Source organism: Notolepis coatsorum, assembly GCF_963971535.1.
Source record: "Notolepis coatsorum genome assembly, chromosome: 7".
In the NCBI taxonomy this organism is placed as follows: domain Eukaryota; kingdom Metazoa; phylum Chordata; class Actinopteri; order Aulopiformes; family Paralepididae; genus Notolepis; species Notolepis coatsorum.
In genome coordinates this window covers 112,691,615-112,709,634 of record NC_140171.1, presented here as the reverse complement: position 1 = coordinate 112,709,634, position 18,020 = coordinate 112,691,615, and the positions used below count along the sequence as shown (strand labels likewise).

General features: G+C 45.7%; 1 protein-coding gene across 1 annotated transcript in view; it reads left to right on the top strand.

Moving 5' to 3' along the window:
* Window positions 1-18,020, top strand: part of LOC311231720 (SH3 and PX domain-containing protein 2A-like) — a gene marked incomplete at its 5' end in the record, with an annotated part of 240,220 nt that overhangs the window by 177,639 nt on the left and 44,561 nt on the right. The window contains 2 exon segments of the mRNA XM_084318345.1: window positions 2,563-2,588; window positions 2,590-2,692. Of these exon segments, the coding sequence (XP_084174471.1) occupies window positions 2,563-2,588; window positions 2,590-2,692 (129 nt within the window).

Genomic DNA, 18,020 nt, shown 5'->3' with positions numbered 1-18,020 from the left:
GAATTCACGATGAATTTATGATGTCATCTGGATGAAAAAACCTGGGTTCAGCTGTTCTATAGGCATTGCATTTGGACATCGACTTTGTGAAGGAAGCCATCACATGTTGAGTTCTCCCGCCCAAATGACGTTTAAATTCTTAGCATTGCTGACCAGGATTTAAATGTAATTTCGGAACTCACACGTTTTATGGACAGAGTTTAAGTCTGTTTGTAAGTCTTGTGAACAAGTCTGTTTCACTGTCTGAGGAGCAGGCCCAGGCTTATATCAGCATCACACATTTGAGAGTTCTCTTTTTTATTTTGACCAACTTTAGGAGAGTGGTACGTGGGGTAACTTTAAAGGGTAAGTTCTAGCCTCATTTCCTACTTACTAATCATGACATTGTCGATCGTAGACTCCTTACCTCAGCACGATACTGGCAGCTCAGTTAGGCGCACAACGAATGCAAAGTCAATGGGGCCATGCTCCAGTCTTTATGAGCCCTGAAGTAAAGGCTGAAATCTAATCCCACAGTGCAGCCAACGTGGGTTTCAGTGTTTTGCCTCTTCCAGGGCATTCCCTGCACAGACCGGACCGTGGCCCCATTGAGTTCTGTGGCTAACTAGCCAAAGCTGTGGGCATCTATCCGGTATGAAGAACAGAGTGGGACTGTTTCTTAGAAAGGAATCTCCCAATTGACAACATCGTTGGTAAATAGGACACCGGACATGGGCAGTGTTGTAGTGCCGAGTCCGAGTCCTGGTCAGATTTTCAGGACTCGTGACTTGACTTGGACTTGAGCACTGACGACTCGGACTTGGACTTGGACTCGAGCATTGACCGCATTCGGACTCGGAAAGGTGCAGACGAGGATTTGTTCATTTGTAATAGGCCCTAATCATTTGGCATAAGATATTGATGGCTATATTAATACTGTAACATTATTTAATTCACGTCGATGCCCTCATGTTCAGTACTTAAGATGCCTAAAGAGACGCCCCAAATCGTGCGCTTTGTCATTTATGTTTAATGTAGACCTTTCTTCATTTGTACGTCTGGGACACAACCTCGATGACTTGGACTTGGACTAGGGTAATGGGGACTCGACTGGGGCTCTTCTTTGGTGACTCGGACTTGGACTCTGACTCGAACACTAGGGACTCGAGACTCGACTCGGACTCGAGATTTAGTGACTCGACTACAACACTGGGGATAGGGTTCCAAAACTCTGAACCGACCCTTGTAGGTACCTGTAGGTCAATGTAGACAGGCTTTGTGCAGATTGTAATCTCTTAATACTATATATAGAAGACGGGAGAGGATTGTAGAAAAAGATATGGAATGGATGACCCAGTTTTATGCCTGTAAATTATACCCAGTGTCGAAATTCTTAAAATGACAGAACAGGATGTGAAAGACGATATGTGGAAAGACAATCCCCCATAATCTGTGGGTCATCTATCCACTAACCAAGCAGAGAGCCGTGTCAGTAACTCACATCAAAACATGCACTGAGTGAACCCGGTCAGTGTAGAATGAAGTCATCGCTGGCATTGAAAAGGTTAAACGATAGAGAGAGATGGGGGGGGGGGGGTAGAGAGAGAGAGAGAGAGAGAGAGAGAGAGAGAGAGAGAGAGAGAGAGAGGAAAAACAGCGGCCTAACCCTAACTGAAATGCTTTCTTCTTCTGTTTCACATAAACATAGGCCCAAACTCCCTCTCTCTCTCTCTCTCTCTCTCTCTCTCTCTCTCTCTCTCTCTCTCTCTCTCTCTCATCTCTCTCTCTCTCTCTCTCTCTCTCTCTCTCTCTCTCTCTCTATCTTTCTCTCTCTCCCTCGCTCTCTCTCCCTCGCTTTTTCTCTCTCTCTCTCCCTCCCTCTCTCTCCCCCTAGCCCACTCACATGTTTCTATTTAAGGCCAGCAGTGCCGAACAGCCATGATTGGTGAGTTCGTCTCCCCCCCGTCTCCCCGTCCAACGGCAGCCTCCAAACGCGGCGGAGGGGAGGCCTTTCCTCTCCACCACACTGTTGATTTTCCACAGGGAAACTTCTCCATTCTTCCACCCTCTCCGTCCCCAGTCTTCTCCTCCAGCCCTCTGCAGCTCCCTCTCTCTGTTTTTCCTCTATCTCTTCTCTTTTTTTTTCTTCTTCTCTCTCTCCCTCTCCCTCTTTTTTCTCTTCCTTTGAAGCTCGGAGTTCTGGGTTCCGAGTATGGATACCCCATAGAGCTCTTACAAGCTTCTACCCCTTCCCTCCCTCCCTCCCTCCCCCCTCCTCCTCCCTCCTCTTCTCTCTGTTTCCCCTTTTTTGTTTGGTTTCTCCCGATGATCCTCAGTCCCATCGCTGCGGGCCGGGGGACGACTCAGCTATATGGCCAGACGTTTGGGATTATTATGCAGCAAGGTCGTCGTGAGCTCGTGTTCTGATTGGCTGGGGGCGGCGCGGCAGTGGCAGTGGCGGGGAGCGGCGGCGAGGGGAGGCGGCCCAATGGCGGCGTACCGGCCCGCGCGGCAGGGGTGGCCGCGGGCGCTCGCGGGGGGCAACGGCGGGCCGCTGGCTGACGGCGTGTTTCTTCCCCTCAGGGATTGACAGCTCGGACCCCATGGTGCTTGGAGCAGTACGTGGTGGTGGCCAACTACGACCGGCAGGAGAACTCCGAGATCAGCCTCAAGGCCGGCGAGACGGTGGACGTGATCGAGAAGAGCGAGAGTGGTAAGTGTTGTTGTTATTATTATTTTTACACTGCATAGGTACACAACAACAACAACAACAACAACAACACACTGATGTGTGTGTGAGTGTGGGTACACCACACACTTACAAACATGCTTTCTGCGTGACATTTTGTTTTCATTCAGTCTGTACTCTGTAAACACACACAAGCGGCACGCATATACTGTACTATCAACACACAAAGATACTCTCTCTCTGCTCTCTCTCTCTGCTCTCTCTCTCTCTTCTTTATCTCCCTCTGCTCTCTTCTTTTTCTATCTATCTTCTCTCTGCTATCTATCTTCTTTCTCTATCTTATTTCTCTGTCTCTCTCTGCTCTCTTCTTTCTCTCTTCTCTGTTCTCTCTCTCTCTCTCTCTCTGCTTTCTCTCTTTATTTTTTTCTCTCTCTCTCTCTCTCTCTCTCTCTCTCTCTCTCTCTCTCTCTCTCTCTCTCCTCTCTCTCTCTCTCTCTCTCTCTCTCTCTCTCTTTCATCATTTTAACCCAGTCTGTTTTCCTCCTCTACCCCCTTTGTCCTCAAGAATTCCCCCCCCCCCCCCCCCCCCATTACTTACACCCTTCCCTCCACCCCCCCCCTCTCTCTCCCCCTCTCCCTCTCTTTCCAACCATCATATCCTAACTGTAGCTTGGCACCACCTGGAGGTGCTGTTTGGCTGGCAGCAGTGTGAGTGAGTGTGTGTGTGGCTGTGTGGCACTGTTATAGGCAGGAGGTCGGCCCCCTTACCCTCTGCAACAAGAATGCAGACCAGACTCATAACAATTAATTGCCCTTGTTACTGTAAGAGAGGAGTGACATGTCATTGCGTCAGACGGTGCATCTGGCCGCAGAGCTGACGACTTGTTGCTGAGCTCGTGAACGAGAGACGCGAGCGGGAGAGAGAGAGAGACATTCTGCCAAATCAGCTCTGCTGCTCTCTGCTTATTTTAAAAACACAGGCATGGCTCCCCAATATAAACAGCCCACAGTCCACTTACCGTGCCTTTGAGAGTTTCTCCACATTTCACAACGCTATCAAACCGCAATATCACAGTTTTCACAACACTAACACGGAAGTTTGAATTGGAATGCGAGCGTTGGAACGCACAAAGAGTGAACCCTAAATAATGGAACCGTCGGCCGTTAGCATCACAGAGAAGTAGATCCACCCCCCCCCCCCCTCCTCTCACCCTCATTCAAACTCTATTTAGCAATCCCAGAGCTGGTTCTCATTTTCCACGCTAATGGCTAATTCATCAGCCTTGCACAACCCAAGATGAACAACGTACGCAGCTCCCTGACATCAGCAGAAAGCTTGGCCCGAGCCCAGGTGGATCCTCATGCCTCGCTCACCCTCTTATCTATCACACTGATTGGGTGTGTGTGTGCGTGCGCGCTCGTGTTCTCGCAGAAGTGTTGCCTCGCACATCTTTGAGTGATTACGTGACTTTAATGAGTCACTTCTGCCCCGTAGCCAGCCTGCTATGCTTTAAGGCTGTCCACGTTCCCTCGGGGCCTCTGCCTCCCTCGCTGTCGCTCCATGTGCTAGACACATCAGGCCGTTTTCCCCCATTCGCCCACCGTCACCGTACAGTGAGACAATTGTCTCCGTCTTGACAGACTTGGGGGAGAGAGGTTTGCGTGGGAAATTGGCTGCTCCTGTGCGGTAGCTTTGCATCAAAGCACAGAATTATTATTCCAGGTCATGTAAAGAGGCTAATCACGCTGGAAATAGGACTTCGGTGATGTGGTGGTGGTGTGAGTTTTTTCAGGTGTCTCTCCCTGGCTCATAAGGTCATCTGTTACCGTCAGCTAGTTAACTTATTAAAGGAACATGGCGACATTATGAGAAATGAGCTTACCGTCTTCTCCGGCGTCAGGCAATTAGATAGATAACAGGTACCAATTTCCATCTCTGTGCGTTCAATAGAAAGCTGTCCGGCTGCAAGCGGGCCTAGCTTAGCACAAATTAATGTAAGCGGATACGGACCGCTAGCCTAGCTTAAAACTCTGGGAGAAACGCTTTTTGGCTGACAGCTATAGGCTAGTGGTCCGTATCCGCTTCCCTTAATTTGTGTTAAGGTAAGTTAAGACAGCTTTCTACTGAACGCACAGAGAGGGAATCCATATTCTTGACTCTGGAGAAGACGGTAAGCACATTTCCCATAATGTCGTTGTGTTCCTTTTTAAGTGTTTTGTTTAAATTGAATATTCATAAATAAAATAGCCTGTTCGTGAGCCAACAACAACGCTGCCACACAGCAATTGGCTTCAAGGACACTCCTGAAGGATCGGCGTGAACTCGAACGACTCCCGTGGATGCGAATTGAAGAAATAACTTTGACTATCCACAACTGTCGTTACTATTATCAGTAAAAGCCTGTTGACGTTGTGTGTGTACAGTCCGAGCCCAGTTACACTCGGCACATTGCTCTGCTATCCTTTACTGGGCCAAAGAAGTGGAGCAGCGGCCGTGACGACGGTGACATCACCGGGAGCGCCGCGCCAAGGCAAACACATCCTTGGAGCTCGTATAATATCCCTGAGCCCGTGTCCCGCTTTTCCAGGCTTCACTGCTGCAGCCTTCCCAGTCCCCCGGTGCTTGTTTCCTTTGACATCGTTCAACGTTCCAACCCAACTTTATCAATTAGCCCGCTCTCTTCTTTGATTGTCCGACGTGGTATTCGATTCGATTAGATTACGTTCAAATGTATTGTCATTTGAGAGTGAATCCTTTTGTCCCATTCCTCCTTTTGTCTCTGTAAATGGCAAATGGCTGCATTTATATAGCGATTTTATCCAAAGCGCTTTACTATTGTTCCTCACATTTTACCCATTCACTCACACATTCACACACCGATGGCGGAGGCAACCATGCAAGGTGCCAACCTGCTCATCAGGAGCAATTAGGGGTTAAGTGTCTTGCTCAAGGACACTTCGACACACTGCCTGGGAGGAGCGGGAATCGAACCGGGAACCTCCAGATTACCAATCGATTGCTCTACCTAGGGCTGGGCGATATGGCCAAAAATGATATCGCGATAACGATATCGAATATCACTCGATATTCGATATTATCGATATTGTTATAAGTATAAATTTTTTTTCTTTTTTTTAAACAACAGATGTATGTTTATTTTGCAGAAATTCTTTGTCACAGATGTATGTTTATTTTGCAGAAATTCTTTGTCGTTGCCGCCATCTTTAGTGTTACATCCCCTCACACTCCAGTTCTCAGGCTGGAGCTGGTTTGAAAGCGAAAGTAAATCGGCTTCTCTGCTGGCTGTGGCTCCCGGGGAGTTGAACAGTTCTGGCTCTGCTAGTTTCTTTTCTATCTTTTGCCGCTTTTTTGGTGGACAAACCATCGCACATGTGCACCGTGACTCGTGACTGGAGACTAGCTCTGCTAGCACACATAGCCTACTGTGTACAGACGGTTTCAAACTGTATTTTAAATTAGAAAGCAAACAAAATAAATGGACGAGAAAAATAAATCTCAATTTGGTCAGTATTGTCATTTGGACAAGCAAAGCCATTACTTTAAGTTGCAGGCAAGAAAGACAAGTCTGTCCACTGTCTCTGGTTTTAAAACTGCCCTGTTGCAGGTCACAACAAATACAAAAATTTATTCGATATATTATTTTTTCAATATATATATATTTTTTATATCGATTATAAAAATATATCGCGATAAGTATCGTTATCGTTATATCGCCTAGCTCTACCTCCCTAGCCACTATCGCCCCACTGTCTGTCCCACGCTTGTCTCGCGGCTGGCTCACCGTCTTCCATAGATATTCATTATTTCGCTTTATTTTCTCGTCTCTCTCTTTGTCTGTCTGTCTGTCTGTCTGTCTGTCTGTCTGCCTGTCTGTGTCTGACATGTATGTCTGTCTGTCTTTCTGTCTCTCTCTATTACGCGCTACTATTTCAAAGGTATATAATAGGTATTATGTTTCATCATGAATGCATGGGGGGGGGGGGGGGGGGGGGGGCGTTTTTCTATGCTTTGATCGCCACCAACGGAATACGTTACACACACACATTACACACATACGGTCGGATCGCTGTGAATGGATTATTGGATCAACGCAAGATTGATACCATATAGCCCTTACCTTGACTAGGATGTACTCCAAAAAGAATATTCCAATTATCTGATCGCCATTCCAAGTATTGATGTCGATCGTGTTGCCAACATAATCCACCAAAGAACATGAACCGGGAGTGCTTGATTCTCCTCAATCCATGCGTTATAAACGCTTGTCCTGCCCGACAAGGAAAACCCGGCCCGGACTTTTTAGATCGACGCACAGCCTAAGCCAGAGAGTTTCAAAGGATGTGCAATACCGGCCAAAAGGCGGCAGGCGGCGGTATTGGACGTTTGCGATCTCAGACCCATTCCCAATGATAACATCAGGCTCCCTGGATGGATAATCAATGGAAATAGCGAATAAAAGAAATAACAACCAAAACCCGACTATACTCTGGTCTGGCGCCGAACGTTCGGCGAGTTAACCTGACTATACGGCGCGGAATGTGTTAAATATACGCCTTTGCCTTTGTGTGTGTGTGTGTGTGTGTTTGCGTGTGTGTGTGTGTGTGTGTGTGTGTGTGTGTGTGTGTGTGTGTGTGTGTGCATGTGTGTGTATAATAAGATCGGAGCCTCTGTCTGTCCGTCTTATCTGTCTGCAATGCATGTATCGATGCATGATTTACAAGCCGCGATCCAGTGAAGGCAGATTTACGGAGGGTCAGAAAGGTGTGAAAGATGAGCGGATCCTTGTCTGGGGCCACTGGCCTCGTTGTCTCTCTCCAGGTCCTTCTTGGACATGAGAACCACAGAGCTTATGTGGACAGTGGAATGTCTCACCTACAACAAAACAAGTCAGCGTGTGTGACCAGTTAGTAAGCGGTGACCAGTGCCATGGTGTGTTGGACTAAAATGAGGCAATGCACAGGTGTGTGACTGAGAGAAAACATGTAGGAAACAACAGAAGATAATAGACTAGACCAGGGGTGCCTTGGCCAAACATTTTTGACCACGGCAAACCTCAACTCTTCAAAGAAAGAAAACACATGTTTTGCAACGTATCTGAACTTAAGCTCTTAACAACACACCATCATTCTGTCTGTAGCGTGTTTAAAACTGATACATGAATCACACTATTTTCAGAATCAAATTCCACTCCTGGTCATTATGAGCAAAGAAGAATGAGCCCATAAAAGCACAATTTCAATGACATTTATTTCTAGATCAAATATTTAAAAGGAAACGATCATTTAGCAGAGAGCTTCTGAGAGCAGAGAGAGAGAGAGAAAGAGATTGTGAAACAGGCTTTCCATCTCTCTCTCTCTTCCTATAAGCATGTTGACAGCACTCTTTGAGAGGGAGGGACGTTCATCTCCAGAAGGCAAAAGCTATTGAAACTCTGCTCACTGCGTGTGCGCTGGCACATCTCTGTAACACAGCATGGAGATACACAGCTCTGTAACACAGCGTGGAAATAAACCTTTTTAAATCTTAGACAAACTAAACACTTTGCTTTCATGAAATATTGTAAGCCATCATTTGAGGCTTTATAAAAGCAGCACAATGAACACAAATCTGTCAGTGCCGAGTCCGACCTCATCTTAAATAAGAAACAGCATTGCTTGTTGTAGTTAACAAAGAGAGGCAGAGTTGATTTTGCAATTTTATTTTTTATTTTTTTAATATATTCAAATTTTATTTTCATATTCGAATCCCATGCCCATCGAACGAAGCTTCGAAGTATTTAAGACAGCCCTAGTGGAAATACAGTAGGTCTGGCACAGCGCTGTCACACAGCATGGAGATACAGTAGGTCTGGCACAGCGCTGTCACACAGCATGGTTTCCACATGGTGTGAATGCAGCCGACTATCGCGCATACAGTGTCTCAGGCCTCCTGTAATGATGACATGTGTCAACAAATGTACATGTCTGTTGAATTTATGCTGTGCCATTGTTACTGTAAAAATGTAATGATTGTGTTGTTGTTAATATTATTAATGAGACGTTGAGCTGTATGTGTGTGTCACGAATTTCCCCAAGGGGATTAATAAAGGAATATCTTATCTTATCTTATCTTATGGAGATACAGTAGGTCTGGCACAGCGCTGTCACACAGCATGGAGATACAGTAGGTCTGGCACAGCGCTGTCACACAGCATGGAGATACAGTAGGTCTGGCACAGCGCTGTAACACAGCGTGGAGATACAGTAGGTCTGGTACAGCGCTGTCACAGCGTGGAGATACAGTAGGTCTGGCACAGCGCTGTAACACAGCGTGGAGATACAGTAGGTCTGGCACAGTGCTGTCACAGCGTGGAGATACAGTAGGTCTGGCACAGTGCTGTCACAGCGTGGAGATACAGTAGGTCTGGCACAGTGCTGTCACAGCGTGGAGATACAGTAGGTCTGGCACAGCGCTGTCACAGCGTGGAGATACAGTAGGTCTGGCACAGTGCTGTCACAGCGTGGAGATACAGTAGGTCTGGCACAGCGCTGTCACAGCGTGGAGATACAGTAGGTCTGGCACAGCGCTGTCACAGCGTGGAGATACAGTAGGTCTGGCACAGCGCTGTCACAGCGTGGAGATACAGTAGGTCTGTGAGACGAGCAGGCGCTTGGTCTATTTGTAGAAAATTCTAGCTAGTTCATCTTGGGCTTTAGTGGCCCAACTAGCTGCTGTGGAGAGAGAGGGGGAGCTAGTCGTAGTCTTCATTGGGGGAGAAATATTTTAGAACAAAATAACACTGGTGGAGGAAGTACACAGTTCCTTTACTTAAGTAAAAGTAGAAATACCCAGGTAAATGAGTATTTGGGTGAAAGTAAAAGTCCTCCATTCAAAGTAGAGAAGTATTTGCTATTGAATGTACTTAAGTATCTATAGTAAAAGTACACATTCTACATGACGTTTGTGTGTTCCAGTGCTTGGAAGCATTCAAGCCTCGATCCATTGACCTCTACAGGTTATGTTAAAGCATACGTTGTCCAGTTAAGGAGATCTTTTATTTTTAGATCATTGACTCTTTGGAATAACCTGCCTCAAAACCTCTGCTGCATTTACAGTAAATTAACTTTTAAAAATAATCTTAAATTGTATTTAGCACACGTAAAGTATTTTTGTTTTGTTTTTTGTTTTCTGTTTCTTTGCTCACATGTAATTTTAGCTATCTTATTTGTTAGCTTCATTATGCATTGTGTGTTGAGTACTGACATTTAATAATTCTGTTTTTGCAACAATAATTGTTTGTATGTTTTTTTGTGTGGACCCTAGGAGGACTAGCTGGTTGCTATGGCACCAGCTAATGGGGATCCTTAATACAATCAAATCAGTTATGCTGCTCTGATTAAAGGTTCTGTTAAAGTGGTCTGTGGTCCAATTATGCTGCTCTATACTGATGTAGTGGAGTAAAAAGTACAATATTTCCTTTGAAATGTACTGGAGTAAAAGTAGAAAGTTCCCTAAAATGAAAATACTCGTGTTAAGTACAAGTAGCTTGACATTTTACTTAAGTACAGTACTTGAGTAAAAATACTTAGTTACTTTCCACCACTGATAACACTAATAATGTAAATACATGCATTCATTTCAATTTGATATGCCATTTTAAACCCTTATAAACCCATTTTTACGTGTAATCAAATCACATCATGTCGAATTTCCCCCTGGACAGTCATCACGTCACACCGGGGTGCCGTGGAACCACCGGAATATAGGCTATACTACGCTACCGGTGCTGCCAGATGCTAAATTGGGTAACCAATCTCCAATCGCGCAGGGGAAATCATTTTGTGTGACACCATCTCTGAACGTAATACTTGAAAGTAATTTGCAACTCTCATTGATGTCCCTGATATTACAACCTCACTATTGGCGCTATTGAAATGATTGATATCATCATTCCAGAAAATGAACAGTGAATGTATGTGACCGGCCTTTCATTCTGCGGTCACAAAGAGATGTGGGGCAGGGAGGGTGGGCGGGGGGGGGGGGGGGGGGGGCGGTGTGTAAGGGGAAAATCCCCCTTTCATTACCCATGCCTAATGGATCTGCCAGCAGGGCCTTGATGCTACGCTGCAAACAGGATCCGTTGGGTTAGTGTGCCGCCCCGGAGCCAGCCGGGAAACCCATTTGCGGATAAATATCTTGGCCTTTTCCCTTTTGGCGAATTTTTAGGGGGATTTTCTGTCACCATTGATCTTAAGAGACGAGGACAAACTTCCTTGCATCCTCCTCGTACCTTTCCCCCGGACCTTACTATACCCCTCAAATCCAGTTTGAGAAGAAGAAGTCTTTATTTTTCATGCAGATTTAACACACACACATGCGATGGGCGACCCACAGGAACACACACACACACATGCACTGAGTCGCTGATGAAATGTTCTCTGCACTTTTCCCATCCTGTCGCCCTTCTCCCCCCGACAAGGGCTGCAGCGTGCGCCACGCCCGGGGACCAATCCAAGTGCTCCTGTCCGTCTTTGTCAGGGACGCGACAGCATTAGTGATTTGTTGTGCATGTTTTCCTATCGGGAGGGGAAACCCTTGTGAGCACGGGGAGAACATGCAAACTCCACACAAAGGCCCGGGACATACCCCACCTGGGTACCTGGCAACCTGGCAACCTGGTCCCCAAGTAGGAATCGAACTCAGGACCTTCTAGCTGTGAGGCGACAGTGTTAACCACTACACCAAAGATGGACTGCAATAAGAAGATTTTGGATCTGTTTACAGCGCACAGGACCTACCAAAATGAACTGACACTTGGACTAATAATGCATTCAGTCATTTGGACGGAGTTGTTAAAACGTACTCCACTCAAATCAATAGAGTTATATTTCACTCTATTCAAATCAAATTTAAAGTGACGTGGCTGGGATAAATGTGCCAGTCAGTCAGCCAAAACAAATTCCTGGACCAAGGTCGAACCAGGGAGCTGCTGGAGTCGAAGGCCCTCTGGGTGATAAGAGTGGCAAGCGGCCTCCCCCACCCCCAATCCCTACCCAATCCCCCCTCCCACGTGTACGCCCGGCGCCACTCCCATGTGATGGTGACGGCAGCGACTAGTATGCGTGCTGGAGGGGGGGAGCCTAAGACTGTCTCATCACCAAAGTCCTATCCCCCAGCTGACGGCATTGTAGTTAGTGTCATAAATCCCCGCCCCTCCCGTTGCTGCAACTGTGGTTTCTGGACAATCTATCCTCCCTCCCTCCCACCTTGCTGCAGCCGACTATCGCTATGGTGTCTCAGGCATTCTGTAGTCTACATGTGTCAACAAATGTACATGCCTGTTTGAATTTATGTTGTGCCGTTGTTACTGTAAAAATGTAATGATTGTGATATGATAATAATAAATAATAATAATGGATTGGATTTATATAGCGCTCTTCTCTGACTCAGAGCGCTTCACAGAGTCCATTATTCGTTCATACACAGTCATACCGGTGGTGGTAAGCTACAATTGCAGCCAGAGCTGCCCTGAGGCAGACTCACGGAAGCGTGGCGTATAATCATCGCCTACGGCCCCCCCGACCACCACCAACATTCATTCACATGCATACACATTCATACGAGGCAAGTAGGTTAAGTGTCTTGCCCAAGGACACAACGGCAATGGGATGGACATGGGCTTGAGCGGGATTCGAACGACCAACCCTTCGATCATTGGACGCCCCGCTCTACCCCTGAGCTATAGCCGCCCCATGTTGTTAATGAGACGATGAGCTGTATGTGTGTGTCACTGGAATTTCCCCGTGAGGGATTAATAAAAGATATCCTTATCCTTATCCTTATGATCAAAGTAGATTTTTTTTGGGTTTGTTTGTTTTTTTGGGTCATAAATTGATGTAGTCTACAGACCAACATTGATGACATCTCCCAGCCCTTGTCATTTGGTAATGCTGATGCTGTTTCTGCGCATGGCCAAGGTGCCTGGCCACCTTTCTTCTCCCCACCTGGGAGGGGTCTGGTTTGGCTGATACCGCTTGTTTTAACCCAAAACTCCTTCCTGAGATTTTCCCTCAGTGCAGTTGTCTCGCTTTGCCCTTGATCAAATCAGCATTGTAAGGAAGAGGCCTTGAGACAAACCTTGTATAAGAATGTTTCAAACCTCAAGACTTCCATTGCAACTTTCGGTGCAGTTAGCATTAGCTTCAGGCTACCAGACAGCCTGTAGGTTACTAGCTGCCATGGCTAGACACTGTCAAACATGAAATATTTTTCCATAAAATACAACTCTTTGCTCAAACAAGCATTCTGGTGTATGAACTGACAAGGTCAGCCTCCCATTAATCAGTAATGGAGCACCTCCAGGCTGTAGGCTACGTAACATCACAGTCTTCATTAAGTTGAAATGAAACGTTGAGCCAAAAAAAGTTTACATCTTAAATGTAGTAGTATTCCCCTTAAAAAAACATAGCCAGGTGGAAATTTAGAAGATTTCACCTGAGAGCTGGTGGCTAGACATGGCCTCAGTCAAGGTGCGGGTGAGGGTCAGCTTAAAGGATGTTCTGGCCAAGAGGAGGGTGTTTGGGACCGGGAGTTCATATGAGAGGCTGTAGGTAAAGCTTTAGCATCACATCTAGGCCATAAAACAGACAGCCACTATCAATCAAAGGATATCAGAGCCAAGAGACAAGCTATATCATGCCATGTATCACTCACACGACGCCGTAACTTATCCACGTAGCGAACTCCCTCAGGCGGTAGAGAACTGCCAACCCGGTGCGTCAGTCACTCCTTGCTTAGAGCTGAGCTCTAAGAGTATCTCCAGGATAACACCGGCTCACATGGAGACGGTCTCTAGACAGTCTCTCTAGACTCACCTTGAGGCGGTAAGGTACAGCATATTTCAATTAGCATCGGCAATGAGATGTGTACAAAGATACCCACAAGACACCCAGCACCTAGCATTTGCTTTTCATCCAGGCCTTTGGAAAAGGCCAGTTCACATTAATAAGCATGACGATGCTGTAGGCTTGGGGGGAGGGTGGTCTTGGATCTTGGCTGGAGAGTGTCTTTGTGTTTTGGTCTGAGACACACGCACACGCACAGGCACACACACACACACACACACACACACACACACAGAGGTTGAACGTGGAGTTTAGCGTGACCTTGCTGAGCGTGATGTTTAGGCAACACGGGTTAATGAAAGCCCATCTCCCTGCTATCCCCTTACACTTGTAACACAACTGCCACAGTAACCAGACCCTCTTGTTTTATGAAAACTCCAAAAGCAGGTAACGCAAGCCTCGCCGTGGGGGATGTAGTCCCTCTGTCCTCTTGCCATGGCATACGGTGTCAATAAAGACTACAGCTGGAAATAGCTCCGTGACTTTCTAGGAAGAAGCAGCGTGACAGGGCCCCGGGTGCCCTCAGAGCCTACCCCCTAGCTTCAACTGCGGCCGGTGGCTTTGAAGTGTCCGTTTAGGGATCTCTTGACGTGGGTGTTTTTCATTGGCGTGCATCGGCCAATTAGATATGTGATATTTAAAAGTTCCGAATGGGGCCAAGGAACGGGTTCAAAGGCAGATCTCTCTCGTAAAAGAGTCAGATGTCGTCACTGTGGCGAACTCTCTCCCAGTCTGTGGCTGGACACGGTTGAATCCTTTATGGAAGTCAATTGATAATCACTGAGTAGTGGAAAAGGGCTAGGATATGTTTATTCTTCTTCTTACTCCTTTTCGGACATGTTAAGTTAATATTTTTTATTTTGTTTGACCTATTTTGGTTTGTTGTTGCTTTTTATTAACTCTTTCTCTGCCACGCAATAGCCTCATCCTTAGCAGCTGTAAACGGTGGGAGTCGCTCACCTTGTTTGCAGGGCTATAACTATTTAAATATTATAGCTATATATGCAATACTATGGCCCATTTGACATCGGGTATCTATCGTTCAAGATGTGGAAAAAGGAATATTCTTTCCATCCATCGTTTTATACCGTGGTGAATATAAGTATAGTTTTAGAGTGGTCTAGGATAATTCCTGGAACGCTAGTAATAGGCCGTGACGCATATTATACTTAATCCATTGGCATTTCGTCCCTATACACGCTACAATAAAAAATTCAAATGTATATCGGTATATTATGTTCCATCATGCATGTATGAAAGGGGGGGGGGGTCGTTTATGATTAATTGATTGTCAATAACGGCATTCGTTAGTGCAACAGCATACGTTGATCAGAGCGATGGCTATGAGAACAATGGACAACCAAGCTGAACTTAACGTTAGATTGCTCTTACCTGTGGCCGATGAGACTGCAAAAAGAATATTCCAATTATTTGATTGCCATCTGCTAGATCGTATGTCCATTTGGCCCACGCCATAACCCCCAAAAGCATAATGATTCTGGCGTCCCGAAGGCGATTCAATGCGATAGAGTGTATATCTTGATCCACGTTACAAGAAAACTCCGCCCGGAAGACTTTCAGTGACGCACAGAGTCATACTTCCTTCAGAAAGTAAGTGCAACATCTGCCGCATACCACCAGGCGGCGGTATCGGACAGTTGCAATCTCAGACACAGTGCCACACATTTCCACAGCACAGCAGGATGAATTATGAATGGAAATAGCGAATAAAAGAAATAACGATCATAATAACGTATATATACGTGGTTGGCGTCCATTGAGTTAAAGGAGAAGTTGCCTTTGAGAACCAAGCACCGGCTCAGTGGCCTCATGGGTAGAGTGTCCGCCCTGAGTTTGGGAGGCTGGGAGTTCAAGCCCCGGCCGAGTCATACCAAAGACTATTTAAAAATGGTACCCATAGCCTCCCTGCTTGACACTCAGCATCAAGGGTTGGTTTGGGGGGAAGTCCTTGCGACATACTAGCGTCATGTCCAAGGGGTGTACTTGTACATCAAGCTGCCTCACGCTACGGAAACAGGAGATAGGCTCCTGCCCCATGTGCCGAGTTAAAGGAGAACTATCTTATAAATGGCCTTTTCCAGTGTTTAGCATTGTTTTCTAGCAATGTGGGGTTGTACCAACACTATCTACAGTATGTCGCAAATTCTATTGTTGGCGCATTCCTCCAGTTCAGATGAGACAAGGTCCACCCCCACTGAACCAAGCCATTCTGATTTGACTCGCTTGCTGATGTAAATAGGCACTGATCTGCCACCGCCCACCCACAATCAACTGTGATACGTTTATATGAGCAGCGAGTGGAAATAATGTGGAACCGGTTTCCCTGTCTCTGTCTCTGCATTTACACACAGTCGCGAGTCGAGCCGCTCACACGTGCACACGCGCGCTCTCAGAGCGATCTCTCCTCTCTCCCTCTCTCTCTCTCCCTCTCTATCTCTCTCTCCCTCTCTCTGTCTCTCCCTCTCTATCTCTCTCTCCCTCTCTCTCTTGCTCGCTCGTTCTCTCTCTCGTTCTCTCTGTATCAGCACTCACGTCAACCTGTTGCAAAATATCATAGCTCACGCTCCCACGCGTATTCCGATCCGTGCAGTAATATTCTCGGGGGTATAATTGTAATTTTAAACAAGTTACCAATGCATTGTCCCGTGGGATTATGCCCCCTGTGGCAAACTTAATTAGTCCTCTCTATCTCTCTATCTCTCTCTCCCCCAAAAGGAATGCAGTGCAGTGGGTGCTCTACAGTACTTGATTAGAAATACAAAGGGGGGGCAGGTGGCCACCTGTTCATTAATATTATGCACCATTTCCACGAAACGGATCTGAAAGATTATTCTGTATCCATGGAATTTGCTTCATATATGCACATTTCTATTATGCACATTTTATGCCTATGATGTCTATTTTATGTCTACATTGCTGCTATGAAGCACTGTGGGATGCAAGTTTATCATTGTTATTATTATATAGAATAACGTCGGTCGTCTACAATCTACAATTTGGTTGTGCGACTTTCTCAGTGTCTTAAATCCCTAACGAGTGATTGATTGATTGAAAACTTTATTAACAGTTCAAATAGAGACGGCATGTGTCAGTGGAGTGGGATGTTCTGAAGCCAGATTGGAACTCGTAGATTCACTTTTTTTCCGCAAGGTATTTTTCGACCTGTCCGTAGAATCTTTTTTCCATAACTTTCGAGATGGAGGTAATTAGCTGGCTCTAATTTGCTGCCTTTTTTGTGCAGGGGGGTCACTCGCAATTTTGAAATCTTTGGGGACGTATCCCTGTTTTATGGAGAGGTTTATTATGTGGGTGATGACTGGGGTGATGGTGGCTGCTGAGTCTCTGAGGAATTTGGAGGGGATATTGTTTTAAGCCTGGTGGTTCTAGGGGGCCATGTTGTTTAGTATTGATGAGAATTTGGTTTTGAATTCAAGCCATGTTTCTTCAACTAGTGTACCACTGAGCTCATCTGGCTCTCCAGTTCTTGGTAGGTTTTGAGGTCCCTAGATGTGACTGTTTTGTGACAGCCGGCCTTTTGTTTTAGCTTTTTGCGAGTACAGAATATCATATAATGATTGCTTAACCCGCATGCTATAACCCCTTTATTGGAGATCCTGGACTTGTCAGAGGTCAGAATGATATCAATGGTAGTTTGTGTTGAATCACACACTCTTGTGGGTTGGGTGATTAGCTGGCTGACACTGTGCAGATCACAAAACCTACTGAAGGACTTGGAAACGGGTGCTTCTTTTCGTTGCATAGCCGCGTTCAGTCCCCAATAAGAATTGTTTCTATATCTTCAACACCAGCTAAACACCATCAAGTGTATCATAAACAGTGATGCCACAGATTACTTGTAAAAATAATCTGATTACTGATTACTCCTTTAAAAAGTAATCTAGTTAACTTTACTGATTACTTGACTTATCAAAGTAACTTAGTTACTTTGAAAGTAAATAGGTTACGAAGTCGTCGTCGTCCCCCCCTGCTGCTGCCACAACATAAGAATGACAATTTTTTTTTTTTTTTAATAATACTTTATTGAAAGTGCATAATGTCATAAATCATGATTGGCTGCTCAGACAGGTCATCATGAGACGTCATCAGCCATCAGGCCATATAAGGTCACAGCTGTCCACTGCTCAGGCACTCTAGGACAGTGGTTCCCAACTAAATTAAATAGAAAATGTATATAATATAATTTTAATTAAAAATAAAATTGTAAAACCGTTGTGTAATATAAACATGGTATTATAGTTTGTTATTCTCATGTGTGTGGCTGTGTGCGTGCGTGCGGGAGCGCACATCCTATCTCCGGTCTAGCTGACTGTACCCCTGGCTCTCTTATCATCAGCATTATGAGATAGTAACTAAACGGTAACTGTAATCAGATTACTGGCTTGTACAAAGTAACAAGTTAGATTAC